This window comes from Manacus vitellinus, unplaced genomic scaffold (genome assembly GCF_001715985.3).
Source record: "Manacus vitellinus isolate BGI_N305 unplaced genomic scaffold, ASM171598v3 scaffold_28_pilon, whole genome shotgun sequence".
Classification (NCBI taxonomy): domain Eukaryota; kingdom Metazoa; phylum Chordata; class Aves; order Passeriformes; family Pipridae; genus Manacus; species Manacus vitellinus.
In genome coordinates this window covers 8,053,328-8,072,308 of record NW_021940122.1, presented here as the reverse complement: position 1 = coordinate 8,072,308, position 18,981 = coordinate 8,053,328, and the positions used below count along the sequence as shown (strand labels likewise).

Sequence of the window (18,981 nt, the reverse complement as noted above, 5' to 3'; positions counted from 1 at the left end):
CTTTGAAAGATCTATCTTGTTTATGTGCTCTCTTTTTATACCGATTGGTGGAAATAAATTTTTGAAGAAAATTACAAAAGGGCTTGCAATAGAGGGCATCATGTAGAAGCACTGATTGGAAGAGCCTCAATATCTCATACATATCACCACTGAGGAGATGACAGTCATCAGACAAAAGCAATTTCAAAATGTCAGAAGTCAAGCAGGTGAGGCAGAAGGCCAGCTTGGCAGAACAGGAATCTTTTCTTGGAGACAAGGCAAAAAGGAAGCTGCATGCCCAGTGGAAGCAAGGTCAAGTGACATGGGAAGAATTCAGAGATGTTGCTTGCCGCTGCAGGGAGAAAATTTGTGCAGCCAAAGCTCAACTGGAGTTAAAGCTGGCCAGAAATGTGGGGGACCATAAAAAGAGTTTTTTCAAACGTATCAATGGCAATAGGCAATATAGAAATTGTTAGAGCCTGTTACAGGATGATGATGGTCACCTCACAAACAGGGACAGAGGTGTTTAACACTTTCTTTGCCTCCGTCTTCAACACAGATGATGGACCATGGGGGTCTCAGTGCCCTGAGCTGGAGGACCATGACTGTGAGAATGATCAACTCCCAGTCGACCCTGAAATTGTGTGGGATCTGCTGCTCCAGCTGGATCCCTACATATCTATGGGGCTTGATGAGATTCATCCCAGAATCCTCAAAGAGTTAGCTGACATCATCGCAAAACCTCTCTCAATGATTTTTGAGCTGTCTTGGTAATCCGGAGAGGTCCCACCTGACTGGAAGCTGGTGAATGTTGTCCCAGTTTTCAAGAAGGGCAAGAAGGAAATTAAAGGCCTGTGGCTGCAAATAAATATCTTTAAATTCGTGAGATATGAAACCATTCCTTCCTATAACAATTGAACGCCAGCAGATATAGTCCCCATCTTGAACTTAAAAAGGAAGAATATTTAGATTTGTAGATAGACAGTTACCTTTCCTCTTCTCTACCAAAAAATATCTGCTTCTCATATCTGTGCTGCACAATGACAGGTTCTACAAATCTGAATAATAACAGAAAGTCTCCTTCTCAACAGCTGGCCTGGGTAAATTGAAATCCAATGATATCAAAGCTAACATAGGACAAATCCAGTTGAGGCTTGATCCTGAGAAAGGATGAATATTTAGATGGAGTCTTGAGAGTGCTGACATATATTTTGAGTGACATTACCAAACTGGAGAGCTACCTGAAGAAGACTACAGAAAAGAAAGAACTTGCCTCTGTGAATAACACTGACAGTCCATCAAAGACAAGAAAATAAGCTGTTACAGTACACACCAAGTGCTAATCCAGAAGCCTGGTGCCAGGGGAAATTTTGATACTAAAGAGAAGAATCCACTCCACTTATAAGCCAGAAAAGATAGTGCTATCTGATGATCCTTTAAGATGCCAGAAGAGGAACTGGTGAGTTAGACGAGATCTTCAGTCCTTTTAGCATTAAATGGGGGGACTACATTAGTTTCAAAACTGATGCTAAAGAAAGTATAATGACAGTGAGAAAAATGAGGGTGGATTAATTTTATTCAGAACTCATGCAAAGAGACACTTTGGTATTTAATGAAGATACAGAACATTTACAGTAATTTATCTGAGACTTCACAGATACCCTGCAACTGCAACTGGCTGGCTCAGTGCCAGAACAATACTGAAAGATTGGTCAGACATCGTGGGGCACAGAGGCTGCATCAGTCCGGAGAGCATGGTGAAAGGGAACAGGAACAATGATTTCTGAACTGTGATCTTTGGTGACCAATCCATAAGATGAGGCTTAGGTTTGAAAACTTGGATTGGTACTAAACACCAAGAGGCATGTGCTGAACAAGTAATTTGTGACTCACAAAAGCTATATGACCCAGGATTTAAAAAAGAACCCTTTTTAGTGGCTCCCTAAGGGAATCATAGCATATCTGGAATACTACGAACATGGAGTCTGAAAGTCTGGAATAAAGTACAATGGCTAGTCACACAACCCTTTTAAAAACAAAATAAGAATTTTTCAGCTATTTCAGGAGTTGATAAGAAGAGAGCACAAGTTGCACTAAGTGGAGTAATGACACAGCAAGTAACCACTGAGGAGGAAAGTATGGTACTGATAGAAAGGCCAAAGAAAGTTCCTGAGGACAGTACTGAAAAATGTGGATCAACTAAATTGCATGAGAAATTTTCAACACCCAACCACTGTGTCTCAACAAGAAAAAAAGAAACAGTATTATGAAGATCCTCTTTTACGTAGACTCATTCTAAATACAAGAGAGGAAAGCTGATGAACAGACACACACACTTGACTCTCCCCCAGGAGACTTGTAAAAGGAAAAAGTCATCCAGCCTTAAGTAATAGAACAGGTGCAATTTCACAAGTGTGCAGAGGCAGACTGTCACTTAGAGACAATTTAGTGGGCATGTCTAGAGGCTTAAGTGCTGGCCTGTTCACACTCTATCTTTTAAGACATTTGTTATGTGGATGCTCAGAAACTTAATCTTGAAGCTCACAGTAGTTTTAATGGGTCTCTGAAAGCAGGTCTGAAAGAGCACAGGATTCAGATGTATTAAGATTACTTTTTAGAGAGAAGTAAATGTGTATACTCCTTGCACGTAATGAAGTGACAAGATGAAAAAGGGAAGAGAACTACAGGAGACCAATTACTGCCTGGATCACTTAAAAGAAAATGTCCTTTTCTACCTTCAGTTGCAGTTGCATTCACATTCATCCATGGTGAACTTTAGAGAAGGACTGGCAGAACAAAGCATGTTTTTCTGTTGGGCTAGTGCTAAAATCATAATAACTAGAAATATATGTATTTTGGAAACAACTATGACACTATAATTTTTTAAGCCATTTAATCAGATCTTAAGTAGTAGGTAATATCAACAGCTGTACAAAATCTTTTGTCTTTCATTCTAATTAATGTTCTACATAGTAAAGATGTTTCTATAGTTCCTAATGTAGCTATATCTCAGGTCAGCTCATTGCTACACTCTGTTCAACTGAGAATCCCCACACAGAAATTGATGAACTTTTTAGAGTCAAGAGGAAGATATTCTGTGTCATAGTACACTCATGAGAAGCTAACACATCAGAACTAGAGATTTCAGGCTTTGATTTGTATTGTCAATAATTTGCTCAAAAGCATAGCACAACCAGTATTTCCAGAACTAACAATGCCTTAAGACAAATATACATCTGCTTGGTAAGACATATGGCAAGATGCTGAATAATGGATTTTCTGAATTAATGGAAATTGCTTACCTCATCATAATAAGCTCTCAAATCAGCTCTTTTAGATCGTAAGTCCCAGAACACGACAGTCCCATTTTCATAGCCTATCAACAGCTGGAGGAGGGAAACAAACACAGTTACAGTTTCTGAATCAGAAGGTATATACCAATATTGAATAATATGAAAAGAAATGCCAAAGTGATGTGCAAGATTGTAATCTGCTCTAGACATAATACCACGCTTTCAAATTATTTTTCGGTACAAATTACTTTTAACATGTGATATGGGAAAAAAAATGGCTTTACACACCTTTTTTTCCCCCTTGAGAATTATGTGCCTGGACAGTCTTCACAATTGCATATGTGCTGAAAAAATAAGATTGTAGCATGTACCTATCAGATCCTACCCTCCTTGCCCCTTGTTGGAGAGGAAAATGTTTGACACCTAACCATTTAAATAACTTCAAACCAAAATGTGACCAGATTAAACTCTCATTCAGCTACTTATATTCCTTTAATTTATGTCTTCTATTGCTTAAAAACATTTTGAAGAATTCTTCCTGCAGAGAATAAATTGCTTGCTTTCCTAATAATTAAAAAGTAATTAACTGATATGCCAATTTTTACTTCTTCTACATCATATCATTGTGCACACCTCAGAAACATCAGCAAAGAAGATTTGAGAAAAGATGAATGAGTAGAAAAACAATGCTCAGGAGAAAAATAAGAATGAACACAATCCTTTCTCCTTGTCTCCATTGAAAACAACTGAAATATTGATCTGGCACTGTAGAGTACTCTTCATTTGAACACAATTAATTTCAGATCTTATGGACGATATGAAGTCTAGCCTACTTAGATGTCCTGGAAATTGTTTCCCATAGAGTCTGTCTTCCTAAGAATCTATTCTGGATATGAAGACTGGAAACGACCAAACTGGCAGACTCACACATTTCTGCTGTAGAATATTTTATACAACTGGCAGTGATAGCTGCAGTTGTTCATTGCCTGTAAACACATGTATCACAGAATGCAGGCAAGAATTTAAGGTTTCTACATTAAGAATTTGAGCAGGAGAATGACAAGATTATCTCTTAGTCAGTGAAAGTTTAACAGCATCTTTGCTATCGCTCACTTTGGCTTGCATAAATCATAAAAATGAAACTTGTCTGGGCTGCTAAACAGAACACCACTTTCTTTCCAAGTATAGCTGATACATCATACTGCTACAAAAGAGCCTGGGAATACTCTCAGTTCTACTAGATATGATTCTTTATATTGCCAGGAGAATATTCCTTATGTGGAGAGGTAGTAGCTAATCTGGAAATTATTTACAGCTAATACCTGAATATAAACAATACCTGATTACTTAAGAGTTATGCTCCTGAAAAAAAATTAAACTGTGCTGGAGAAATTCCAGAATATTTAGCATTTTTGCTCTGGATGGGTCCATGTGGGGTTTTGTGGCAGAGTCAGAAAGCATGCAGCTAACTGGATGTCACCCATGTCAGAATGCCATATGGTATTCTGGGATAATAGGCTGCCCTTCAGAGAGTGAACAAAGGAGTGTCTTACTGCGGCTGCTCTCACTGTAAGTGTAGTGATCCCAAACGGAAGTCACTTGTACATCCAGGAGTTAGTGATCCACACAGCAGTTAACCTGAGTAGGTGCAGGCCTGTGCTGTGCTTTGTTGTGTTGCACACAGCAGCTGGCCTGCATTGTGCTGCACATATTCCTTGGCCACAAGATAAACGTAGCTGGCTAATTCTAAAGAAGCCTGTAGGCAGCTCCCATTTGCTAAGGGCAATTACAGCACCTTTGTGCCTTTGCCTTTCTCTTAATGTAAGGCAGTATGGCTCATGTGAACATCTTTTTGCTTGACAGTGGAAATGGATAGAGGGTTTTTTTTTTCCCCAAAAAAACCCTCTGAGATCTCCAAAGACCAAAATGCTGGCAAGCCTCTTCACAGAGGGAACTTAACACAGTGTGATGTGCTCTTACTAGGGGTTCATCCAGTGCTTTATGACTTGGGGTTACCACCATCCTTTTTGTATTAACTCCAAAAATGATATTTTAATCAATTTGTTATGGAGTTTGAGTGCCCTCCTTACTATCATCATAACAAACACTTGCACCAATGTGTTACAGCTGAGTACCAAACCAGTTGGTATCTACCAGTACTCTTTTCATCTCAGCTTTTGTACAAATATATTCAGAAAACTGAAGGAATAGAAAAATATTTAGTATGTGTGACCTGTTTCTTAATAACACTTTCTCCCTTGTGAAGCAAGCTTGTCTTTTGAATTCTGTCACTCTCTTTTCCAAAGAAATCATGCTCCAGCTAATTACTAAAAGGTTAAATACCTTATATCAGAGATCACATTTCACCTGATCTACTGCTGAAATGCTTAATGCGCAACAGCACTACAGAATGGCAAGATACAAAGTGTTGTGATTTCAGGGAGTAAACTGAAAGGTTAACAGATTTTCAGCATAGCCAGGAGTCTCTCTTTTTGTTCAGATGGTAGTCATGCTGCTTTACTACTAACACTGTGGTATGATGCTCAAGTCACAATTCCAACTGGGTGAACGTGGTAAGTCTCATTGCCAGTATATTTATGATGCTCTGGACTCTGACCTGGCTGAACCATAGGAAACTCAAACATTTGCACTCCCCTCAGCCAAGGTGATCACTTGAGAGATCTCTAAGACAAGCTTTACATTTGTAATAGAGGTAAAAAGTAAAACATCCATAAATGCAGTTGGAAGGGAAAACATATACAAAGAAGAAAAATACATGTATAAGAAGTCCAGGATGGAAACCCCCCCGAAGATTTCTCTTCAGCTTGTCTCTCCTGGCACAGTTTAATTCCTCATACTTTACTAGGTTATGAAACATGCAGAAGGCTGGACAGAACTTGGAGAGAGAAGACCTGGCAAGATCTTCCTTGTCTAGTGAAGTTGCTCCACGTCTTAACTTAAATCTTTTTTCATGAAATGCTTTTGATGATGGTATTGTAGAGATATTTCTCTTCTACAATCAACTAATTGCATCCTGGTACATACCAGCAAGCCCCTTCCTTGTCCTGGTAACAAAAAACAGTTGGGAGAAAAAAACCCAAACAAACAAGCCTGCCAAATGCACGCTGTATTTAGGTATTATTAGATCTCAGAACTCAGACTCAGAGATAGGAAGTTTAGTCCACCAGCTAATATTAATAACATTAAACCTTTTCCTATTAAACTTTCTCCATTTGCTGGGAAACTGCAGATCAGTGCAGTTAATGTCTTTTCCTTTGTCAGCAAGAAAAATCATGTTTGCTACAGATCTGCCACTTATAAATGTCTGTGCACTTCAGTCGGTTCCTAATGTACACTTATTCATTGATTTGGCAGACACAGTTATATTTAACGAATTTAATCACTAGGTCCCCAAATTGTTCTTCAGTGACACATTAAATGCCCAAATTCTCTTTGATGTCTGTCTTCCAGCCACAGCTTGCTAGATTCATAAAAGAGACTGTCTCCAAAGTCTGCCTAGATAGTTTGCCTGGAGGGCACTCTGGAAAAATGTTGAATGGCAGAAGTCTTCTGGAATTACATTCACTCTTTTGACACAAAGAACCTGATCACGAGTCACGGATATAAACTGGAACTTGAAGGAATTCCAAGAACTTTAATGAAAAGCATTAAGATACTGTCAGCACACAAATTTCGCTGGTTTTCAAAAAGAGATCTTATGATTGTCTTAGATTTGGAAAGGTTTGACTGTGTTTTAGGACTCTGAACCGCTCAGTGCACATAGGAGAAGTACTTACTTACTTCAGTGGAACAGTCCCAGATCTGTAAACTATTTTGTGATATCCCGGACAAGGATATACCACTGAACCCTTGCAGAGTACTTGTAGAGTAGTACTCTTGTAGAGAAAAGAATATCTGTATTTTGAGTAATGATTACAACTCATTTGTACCTACTATTTAATTCCTGAAACATATGCAAACAACACTTTCATCTGCTGCCTATCAGGAAGTGATGTGGGGAGTCTGACTTCTCCCACCAACACCTCTTGGTGGTCTTTGGTTAACTTGGAGCTGAGAAGCTAAGCAGACTATATAGACCTATCTTCAAAGAGCTCTAAGATAAACTTGGCTAAATTAAATAGAAGGTCTACCTGTCACAGTATCTTGTACTGAACTGACCAAGAGTAACTACCAAATAACAATAAGGGAAGAGGGCAAGTACTTGTCATACTCTTTCATATTCTCTCAGCCTAAGTAATTTTCTAATTCCAATATAGCCATCTCCCTATCTACACATGGCTCTGTTTAACCTTACCTTTATGAACTTTTTATGAGAATTCAGCAAACCTCTTCAGTTACCCTCAAATTGATTTCTCTTGTGTTAACTTTTCTAATCTTCTTTGTGACCAATATAAATTTTCAGCAACACAACAGCATTTGGACAAAGTTTTATAGCTTCTACCCATTGCACATATGAAAAAGTACTAAATTGGCTTGTTTGGAATCTGACTTGTCAGCTTCATTTGATATTCTTTTAGTTTTTGTATTGAAAGAGACCATGAGCTGTTTCCATCCTCTTCATATCACTGAGATTTTCAAACTTGGAATCACAATTAGGTCTTTTCCACAGTGAATTTTCCCATTTCACTAAGCTGTCTCTCATATAGAAAATCATGTTTATTCTCTTTTAGCACAATTATGTTCTTTTTAGATATAGAAGGAGAAGTATTACACTCAGTGTTCAGCGGCAGATCAGCTGTGCATTTCTTTAATAGCCCTGTTTTGTTCTCTATTCTTCTCCAGATAATGCCTAATTTTGATTTTCTTTATTGTTCACTACTGAGCATTGAGCTGAAATTTTCATTGAATTATCAATCATTACTTAAAGCTTTTGATAACAAACAGTAATCATCAGCTCAGACCCATTGTTTAATACATAAAGTCATAAATATTTTCCCCTTCACATATCACTTCTCATCATTTACACTCAATACTTGCAAATGACTTGCAAATGACCTCCCATTCTACTGCTGAGTTTCTCAGACTCCTAAAGGCCAGCGAACCTGATCACAGCACTGCTTACTCTGTTCTCTAGGCTATTTATGATGATGTTGAACAGCAAAATCCCAGAAGCTGGGGTTTTTTTTTTCATTTTTTCCTCATTCTGAATAATATTTGTTTTATTCTTCATTCTTTCAAACAAAGTTTATTGAGACTTAATTGAAAAATTTAGTTTAATATTTTTCTCTTCTGTTGGATTTTTTTATCTAGAGTTATGTCTTTTGATTTACTGCTTGGATCTTCTCTTACATCTGTGTGTACCTTTTACTGATGTCTTCCTGTAAACATCAAACACTAACAATGCCACAGTCTGCAAATCTGCAAGTATTTTGTTAGCACCAATTTGTTCTTTACACCACTCTCAATCTATCAGTGCTACAAAGAGATGCACTGGGACGGTTTCAGTATAGCTTACGTTTTCTACTCTTTCTCCCCATAAATTTTCAATCTTTGTTTTTCATAGGCATCTGTCTGATTTTGCTGTTGCTGTTAGTATGCTAGGAATTCATCATTGTCCAGATATCTCCCACGTGCCCTCTGAGCAACAAGCACTTGTATTTCCGAGCCAGTTCTCCTCTAACTCCCTTTCCTGACTCCTTTTCATCTTCTCTCTTTCTGCTGAAAAATATTTTTAGGTTTCTGTTTGGACACAAGTGCATGACATTCCTGTAAGAGATGTTCACTCACAACAGAACTTTTTCTTTTCATATCATTTTTCCTACACTGTGTACTTTAGGTACCCAGGTCATCATGAGCTTCTGTTGTTGCCAGCAAACAAGAATGATGCCTCATAAATAAACCTTTATTTTTTTCAGGTATTTTGCCATAGATAGTTAAATAGCATTTCTTGATGGCTTCTTGTTTGAGGCTAAAACACTACACTTCACAGTGTTTAATTACTTTATTTGATAGTATTCTAAATTGCTTGATCTATTGTGATTCTTCTAAAAATGCTTAGAGATCCCATATAAGTTGTTGGAGGGCTAGCTCACAAGCACACCATTTGTACATAGTTCACCTTGCAAAACGGATAAGTCCAAGGACACATAATGCAAATGAAAACCAGATGTAGTCATCAGTGCTTTTCTAGGTACTCATAATTTCAGCATAATATCCCCCATATCAGTATCAAAAATTCAACCTGCTGTGAGTTTCTAACAACCATCAGCTGTTATGTGAGGGACACTGTCAAATAGATACACCATTTTTAAGATGAAATACTTTATAAATACACAAAAAATGCAATTGCTAGAAATTACCAAAACCAATGAGAGAGTTAAAAACCCTTTTCCACATTGGCAAAATGTTAAAAAAATGAGTAGCAATGGATAAACGAAAAAGCTCTATTAAAACTGGTATTCTGTCGACCATATTTCAGCTGCCACACAAATAAAGCCAGCAAACTTCGATTTTGCTTCCTAGTGCTATCAGTCACAACCCTGATGCTCTATGTTTTGATTCCTACTATGGGCAGCTCTTTGTGAACAGAGTTGAGAACAGCAAACAGTAGCAACAGATGTAGATTACTATAGTTAAAATTCTTGTATAAGAAAAGAATTGCTATCTTATGTAAACTTACTATAAACTACTATAAACTCCTTGTCCAAGTACTGAAGTCATGATACAGTTTCCAGTCAATTCTTACTTATACCAAGTCAAGTTTATTTAATCATGAACAATTTGGATGGTTATATGTTTCAAAGTATAGTTTTTTGTACAAAGATAATTTTTTCTTAAAAACTGTAAAATAGTTAAAGTGAATTGGAAATATAGAAAGAAAGCAGATGGTAAAATTAGTGAGTAACCAAAAAGAAGGAGCTACCAAGGCAAATAAATGAAAGGCTATGAAATGTTGCAAAGTTTTATACCATTAGTTGTACTCACTTTTCCCTCATCTCTTGGGCTGTCACTTAAATGTACAACTGGACCAGGGTGAGTCTTTGTGGATCTGCAAGACAAAAATCAATTAAAATCTGTGAATTGGGTTTTTTTGTATGAAGAGCTAGATGCTTACCTTAATTTCTAGGTGTGTTAACATCTACCTCCAACAGTTTAAAAGTAATTGTAAAAAGCCCAACAGGGGAAGGTGAAGTTACTGACATCTTTTCAGGTTCTCCTCTATTTTTGCCATTATAGGCAAAGATTCTCCTTTGTCAATTAATCCTTTCTTCTGTGTTTTTTTTTTTAAATCTTACTATTCCTCCTATTACAATAATTTCCCCCCGCCTCCATTCTTGAGGTTTTTTTGCCTTTTATATTCTCTACTCTCTCTCGTTCTGACCCTCCCTCCTCATTTGCTCAGTTTCAAGGCTAATCTGCCAAGGATTTGCAAAGTCTTCACTGGATTCATTTAAAATATTTATAACATGACTCACCAAGTTCCAATCTCATTAATGACAGGGTTTCAGTAACCTCACCTACACTGCTCTATCGGGAGGCTTCTTAGCGTTATTACAGCGGGATTTCAGAAATGGAGCACCTTGCCTTTGTCTAATCTGTAGAGATTTATACATCTTTAGAACAATGAATACAGTTATAGCCACAGTGCACGTTTAGTGAGGCTCCACAGCCACAAGACCCATCCCACAAGTCTTGGTAAGCCTATATAAAGTTACTGTTCTTACCATCCCTTCTTTTTTTGTCACATGTACCAACAAGCTGTATGCAACTTGGTACAGGGACTGCTACTGAAAATTATTAATGTCTAGCACCTGACAGAAAACACAAATCATGTGCCAGAGCAGAGATTCCCCTGCAGTCTGTGGAAGACTCCACACTGGAGCAGGCGGATATTTCCTGAGGAAATTGCAGCTTGTAGAAGGACTCATGATGGAGCAGGAGAAAAGTATGAGGAGGAAGGAGAAGCAGAGGGGAGCTGTAATGGATCTACCAAACCCTTCCATTCCCCATCCCCCTGCACTACTCAGGGGGAAGGAGGTAGAGAAGTTTGGAATGAAGGAGGGGAGTTGACAACGTGTGTGTGGAGGGAAGACGTTTTAGGTTTTGTCTGTTTCTTGCCATTCTACTCTATTTTAACTGGCAATAAATTAAATTAATTTTCTCCAAGTCAAGTCTGATTTGTCTATTGACAGCAACTGGTAAGTGATCTTCCTGTCTTTGCCTTGACTCATGAACTTTTCCATTTTATTTTCTTTCCCTGTCTTCTTGATGATGGAGAGTGAGAGAGAAGCTGGGGGAGGGTATCACAACCAGCCAGGGTCCACCCACAACAAATTCCTTGATTGCTTCACAGAGGCCAGATTTGTTTATACACAGGTAAGAGGAAGTAAAGCGTCTATTAAGTTTGGCAGTCATAACATTAACTCTGTCGAGAAATGAGAAAGGATCTTTTTCAAATAGTTGCATATACTAAAACTAATTTCACATGTGCCATCATAGATAAGATCACACACAGATGACAACAGATGCTCCTGAAGCTTTTTGGAAGTGTAGAGCATATTCCCTGGCAGTCCTGCACTGCCTTTTTGGGGCTCCAAGAAACATTGGTCTTTTTTTTTTCATAGCAACTGAAGTTTTTGCATCGAAACTGATTCCCCTTTGGACTACACAACAAGGAATATTCACAAGATGCAGCACAAAGTCTGGGGTTTGTTTTTGGGATGAACCTGCACAGTCCCATCTTGGGAGAGAGATTTGTGGGAGGATAACCTGATACGAAGTAACATGAGTTTGGATGCAGCAAGGAAGAAAACTGTGCATGAAAGGACTGCAGCTTCCTTCATTCTACACGACCTTTTCCTTGTTACTCTGAACCTGCCCTATGACTGGATACAGAGGGTGTGACATGATAAATCTTCTCTGGTTTGCTTCTCCTGAAGTGATGTCATCTCCTTTCTAGTACAGGACTGTGGCTAGGAACCCATATCCAATCCTTGGTGCCACACTAATACCAGAAATAGTCTGCCAAAGCCAGATCAGTGCTTTACCACTTGGCTCTTCTTGTGTCCTCAAGTAAGGTATGGGTAAACAGAAACAATAGCAATATCTTTTGGATCCCTAGAGAAGTGTTGCTTGTAAAAGGAGTGCCAGGCATTGGGCTCTACGGTCAACTTCTCCCAAGGGTAGACATCATGACTGCACTACAGGCAGGATTAAATGAAGCAATTATTTAGTTAACTATATTATATCAATAATATTAGTTTATAGAACTTGTGAAACACTATCAGAGCTACAGATACAGTAATTACTACTTTCATACAGTAAATTATGCTGCACGTGAAAATGTCTACACACAAAAACCATTTTGCCTGAAGTAGTTTCAGTACAAATAAAATGTTCCATTTCCCCTCATTGCTATTACAGTAGAGTTGTCAAGGAGGCTGGAGAGTTGTACACTGTCATTGTGGAACTGCCTACAAAGAAAAAAAACACCACTGAAGTATATTATATGCAAAACCAGAGATCCAACAGCTCCTGGAAAGGATGAGGTGGTGCTGGAAAACCTACCATATTTGCAGCTACCATGAGTAAAGCACACTGCTGTTGATGCCAGATACTCAAGTATAGTCATTCCTTCAAGCTGGCTTTGGGAAACTGCATAAAAACTAACTATATCCTATTCCTTGAGAAAGAGGAAAATACAGAAGAATCAGTAGGTGAAAATAAGGCATAAGTGAAATAGCTGAACAGAGAATTTTTCATTCCCAAATAGTAGCTGGGGTATTGAGTAGCTGAGAATGACTGTGAAAATAAAAGCTCTGAAAAGACACAAGAAGGATAAAACCTGAAGCCAAGTCCATACATAGAAAAAAAAAAAAGAAAAGAAGGTCAAGTCCAAAAAATATCAGCAACGATTTGCAATAAAAAATTCCCGAGACAAAAGCTACCTTCAACTGAGCAAAAAGAAAGTATGAGCTAATGATACAAAAGTTTGCAACATTTCATAGCCTTCACTGACCTTTAAGTCCACAAAAACAGACTGCAGAACTGAAAAATGGAACAAAAGATTCCCATGACAGCTGTACAGAAGTAGAAGTTTGCTAAGAAGCTACTGATACTTTGAGCTGTTTTGCACTTCATTAGAAGTTATTCCTGACAGCAGCAGCTATTAATTTATTTGGTGCATGTTCATTTTGGGAGATGAGAGAGTGGGTATGGTGTAAAATTTAACTCTTACTCAGAACAGGACTGAAATTAAGAAACCATTCACTGTAAAACAGCCTTCAAAACAGTCTTCATTGTAAGGATGGAAGCTTTTATTTAATTATTTTATTCTAAAATTAGAAAGCTCAAAAAGAAGTCTTTGGCAATGTTATAATCTGGACCCAGTAAAATGTGGAAAATATGTAGATGATGTATTCCTCAATCATCCTGGGACATTTCATGCACTCTAAGAAATCAAATTACTTAAATACTCTTGTAAGAACTTCAAATACTGAGACAACCTTTAAAGCAGGCAAAAGTAATCTATGACAAAATAGACTCATATCAAAACAGTTCTCCTTTTAAAATAAAAATAGCCTGCACAATTATAGAAGTACTGTGATTATTTCTGAGAAGAATGAAAACTTGATTTTAGAAAGTGATAGAAGACGTTAGGAGAGGGAAAAAATGAAAACATCTATTTAGTCATTGCTATGGAGTTGAAGTTGACTGAATGTGACAGTGCTGAGGAAAACATATGCATAAGCAGATACTTCTGTAGTGTCAGTAGTCATACATCTTCTGCAGCTGTGCTTTCCACAAAGGTGCAGTGCACCAGGGACTTTAAGACCTTTTTTCATTGGTAGAGCCACAGAGAAATTTAAAAGAACAAGTTAGACTCATCATTGCCATACTGTGAATCAAAGCTGGGAACTGAAGTAAGTAAGAATCAGTTCAACCCCAAGATGCAACTCTGAGTCTTAGACACACTTTCTAAAATATCCAGAAGGATGCCTTGTAACTTGTGTTTTTTTAATATTAAAAACTGCATCCATTTGGGTCTGCACACAGAAAGGGTGGTGGATTCTTCCAGACTGTTACTTCTCCTCCTGTGTGCTGCTTTCCCTCACTCCTCTGGAACTGCTGGCTGTGAGTCACCAGTGTAGGAAATGCGGATAGCAGAGAAAGGGCTAAGAAAGGAAATACCACCTTACGGCTCTGCCATAACTGGGCTCCAATTTGCCCAATTCTTTGATACTTCAAATTCCAAAAATTTTGCCAACTTTCAGTTATTCATTAATTAGATAGTGGAGTGTTCAAACACTGGAATCTTACTGGGAACTTATAATACAGACTTTTCATTTTTGGAGTTCAGTGGACTCATATTAAGACCTTCTTTTCCTTTCCAACACCAGATGAACTTCCAAAATGTATGATGCTGCTGTGAAAATCAATCTCACTGTAGTTGGAGTAAATGGAGACATGCTGGGCTCATTGACTATTTTTCTCTTCCAGGTCTGTTTCCAAACATTAGGAGGGAAAAGAGAGAAACTGTTCACTTATTAGACAGCAGAAAAACAAACAGTATCATGAGCCTCTAACACCTCTGGCAAAGGACTAGCTCTGCTACATGACAGAGAAATGACCAGTGAAAAAGTTTTGAGTTATTAATTCTTAGCTGAAAAGGTGCTTCAGTGTGGTCTGAAGCAGTGATAATGCATGAGATGACAGAAATGCCTGAGACAAGAATTGGTATCCATATGCTTGTGTCCTTTTTCAGCTCTGGACAAGGCCAGGTCCACTGAGACATAGAGAGTGCACATGATTTAAGAAAGAAATTTTTGCTGTATCTTCTAGAATCAGTTATGACTCAGCACTGAAAACACTCTAAAAAAAATTTAATGTTTCCTTTGCATTATTAGTCTATTCAGGCCTTAATTTCTCACTAACATTAGACTAATATTAGACATTGTTTAAGATAGCTGAATAATCTCTCCTACTTAAGAAGACAAAAGTCCCTAGGATAAAATAGGTATTGCAATCATCTTTTTGACATATATCTCTACTAGATGCTCCTAAACAGGTCATAAACCCACCATCACTCAAAAATATAGTGCTATACAGATCTTTCAGTATATTTTGATAAAAAAGTAGGCAATAAAATCACAAATGGTAACAAAAAAACCTGTACCAAAAGCCAACTTTGTAAGTCAAAGTAGCCATGCAGGACAAGGTGATCAGATTTCTTGCATCATATGCAAAGTCTAAAAATGTTACATCCAAACCTGTTTCTCCTTCAAGTCTTCAAACTACCATGCCTCTTCACCCGAGTCTTTCACTGTAAGAGAATCACTGTAATAAAAACAATTCTTGCAGTCATTTGATGGGCCTCACTGACTCAGGTTTGTTTTTTTCCTGAGGATGAGGGTTACGTTCTCTGGAATGAATTAATGTCGAGAAGTGTGATGAAATTCCTTGCGGGGTTGAAACATTGGTAAGTCCATGAACAGACTAAAATGAATTGCTGTATTTGTTCTCTATGTTCCATTTTTTTTTCTCTTATGCAATACCATCTATTATATTGCTTACTGAGCAATGTCATCATGACCTTAAAGGAACAAACCTGGTCCATGATGAAAGTCTAGAATGCAACTTATAGGTGTTTTCCAAAGGTGGAAACGGTCACACAAGTATCAGAATACCTCTCCAGGTTACCTTGCCCATAGTGTTAGCAATGTATGTGGAGGCTCTCTTCAACCATGCTCTAAAGAACTCAGAGAACTGGAATTTCAACTGGGTTTTTTTTGTATTCTTACAAAATGAGCTATAATCTGTTTTTACAGTGACTTAGGTATGGTAATATGTAGTTTAACATTACAAAGTCAAAGCATTTCAGTTTTTTAAAAAAACTAACCTGTTCAATCTCCTATTTGTTTTCACTGTAAAGCCTTGAAATCCTAATGACAACTGAGTTAAAGCTGCTTTATGAAAATTCACAGAGATTTCATTAGAAGTGGATACAAGTCAGTATAGAAAATGAGGAGTTTTGTAAGAAAGACAAGAACTGGCTGAGAGTTGCATGAAGAGGGATGAATTCCAGGCTTGTTTGAACACATGACACATGAACCTGACACATTAAAAATTTTGTTTAAAAGCACTCCATCTAAACTAAAGACTTGAAAATAGCAGGAGAACAATGACTTTTACTAGTCTTTTCTTGACAATAAGTTTGACAGAAATGTTTGTGCAAAAGGTGAACTCTCCCCTTCCAACCCTTATAGAGAATAGTAACATCTTCAAACTAATCTCATGCTCTGAAATTATATAATCTATCTCGGAATTAAAAACGTTACCAGCACTATTGCCTCTTACATCATTCATAGTAAGGTTTTCAGGTTTCCCTGAAGTTTATATACATATGTTTTCCTGTTTTCTTTCATTTTTGAAAGTACCTAACATAACAGGCCCTATGAACTTATACAGTCCTGAACAACCCGGTCTTTTAGCAGATCTTACTGTGAGCAGGAAGTTGGTCTGGAAAATTCCAGAGGAGCCTTACAACATGAGCTATTCTATGATTCTATCATACTAAAATGTGAAAAATATGTGAAAATTGTGTGAAATTAATGCAAAGATTAAAAAAAGATTATCAAGTCAGAATATATTCATGGCTCAAAATAAAATTTTTCTCAGTACTATTCTAAAGTAAAGTCTACTATCATAATCTCATCATCATAAAGTACACTTAAAGTTCATAACATTCCCTTTAGAAGCTAATCTAAGTTCCATTTCACCTACCAGAAAGCAATAGTACTGGAAGAGACATTATAGTTTATTACCAGAGAGAGTTCAAATTACTTTACTGAGAAAAGTCACCCAGTTTCAACTTCAGCATCTATAAAAGGTGGTTACTGTGGCAAACGTCACCATTACTCCCACCAGCCTCTTACTCTAATGCAGAGAAATTAATCTGGAGACACAGAGGATCCCATGTCTACTTGTGTAATATATGCAAGGATGATGTCCTTGATTCCATAGCAAGAAGTACATGATGAGATTGAAGGGAGAGGATACAGCCTTTTTAGGTAAGCACATTGCTTACAGGGATCAAGTTATACTGGTAAGGCTGGTAGAACCAGAAGCAGTAATGAATGAATACCTATGCTGAACTGTCACCAAAACAGTAATGGCAAACTAGCTTTTTAGAAAAAGAATCTATTTTGGTAACCATGAAGCATCTCCAAGTACTTGAGGTGACAAGGCCTATTTATTATGCTGCCATTACCTTTCTCAATTTATGGAAGAAAAATTTTGGGAAATCTAGGTATGCTCCTACATAGACAAAACAAAGTGGACAGTTAAGAGAGGCAGCTTGCTTCCTTAAAGGTTCTAGAGAGGTATCTTATTTCTCAGCACCTAGTCTATGCCAACAACTCGGTACTGAAGCTTGCTAGAAAGCAGCCCTTTTTTCCCCACGCACTGAGAGGCATCATTCTATTCTGTTCTCATGAAAAAGGTTTGTTGTGGCCATTAAAAAATTAAAAAAAGATTTATCCCAAATAATTTTTAAAGAATTAGGAGGTGAAATTTGGTGTAAGGCTTCCAGTCCATAAAACTCCAAGATTTTTTTCTATACAGAATAGAAACATCCTGATTTCGGGAGGAAAGAAAATTGTAAATGCACACAAACCAAAAATTGTTCTCAAAATCTTAAAGACATCATTTACCTACTCAGTGTAATATATATATATACATTTTAAAATACAGGAATCAATACCCCCTCTAATATGTCAACGTCCTCAAAACAAAGTGAGAAAGAAAAAATAATTAAGATACTTCTGACTCCAAAAAAATCATCAAAATGAATATAGTGTGGTTTTAGTTAAACCACATTTTCCAAAAGCATTTTTTGCAGCCAAAATTACTAAGCAGAGCTGAGGAAAGTCTTACAAGGGTAGAACAAACACTCCAAAATTTAGAACTGGACTGTAGATTTACCAGCAGACTGAATCCTGATTGCATTTGAATCCATGGGTTTTTTCTCCTTTGAAGGTAAAATTACATTTTTATGACTGTGCCTATGAAGTTTGGTGGGGAAAAAGGGGAGGAAACAAAGTGAGGCATCAGTGAGACATCTGAGGGACAGAGTGATTAGTCAGTAATAACAGTGGGGAAAGAAAAGGGAAAGGGAGAATTTTTGAGAATTGCAGTTGCTACCAATGTGATCTCTGGTTGGGACAGAGAATTAGATTCACAGCCTGTAACCCTAGACCTGTAACCCTATTCTTAGATCCTGTTCTCTTGGTTCACTGAGACTGGTGAATTTCAGTTTACTACCAGAGGTTACAGGTAGTTACAACATGAAGCAGATGTTCCAGAAACTACATTAAGTACTTTGAGCTTTCTCACAGCAGTTCCTCTTGCTGGAATTTCACAGAGGAAACAACAGAGAAAGAGGTTTTTGTTTCTGTTGAGGTTTTTACTTCCAGGAAGCACAGATTTATCCTACTCAGGCTTTTATATGTCTCCCTCCATTTCATACCCACGACAGGAACCTGGCTTAGCCTGTCAGAGAACTATCATTTAATAGGCACTCACTACCTTTCCTATCACTTCATCAGGTTTTGATGAGTCTGATTTAACTTTGAAATAGGCACTGTGTTGAGCAGGAGACATGGTCTAGAGACCTCCAGTCCCTTCTCATCTAAATGATCCCACAGTTCAATGAAGAAAAGCTCTCCACAGAGTCTTAGTGCCAATATAC

The 18,981-nt window shown here is 37.6% G+C and overlaps 1 protein-coding gene across 2 annotated transcripts in view; it reads right to left on the bottom strand.

The window, feature by feature from the left end:
- STXBP5L (syntaxin binding protein 5 like) overlaps nucleotides 1–18,981 on the bottom strand; it is a 188,719-nt gene that overhangs the window by 77,050 nt on the left and 92,688 nt on the right. For both annotated transcript variants that reach the window (XM_018074685.2, XM_018074686.2), the window contains exons 6-7: nucleotides 10,218–10,281; nucleotides 3,282–3,365 (exon numbers count right to left, since the gene is read on the bottom strand). In XM_018074685.2, coding sequence (XP_017930174.1) covers nucleotides 3,282–3,365; nucleotides 10,218–10,281 — 148 coding nt within the window. The remainder of the gene's footprint in view (nucleotides 1–3,281; nucleotides 3,366–10,217; nucleotides 10,282–18,981) is intronic.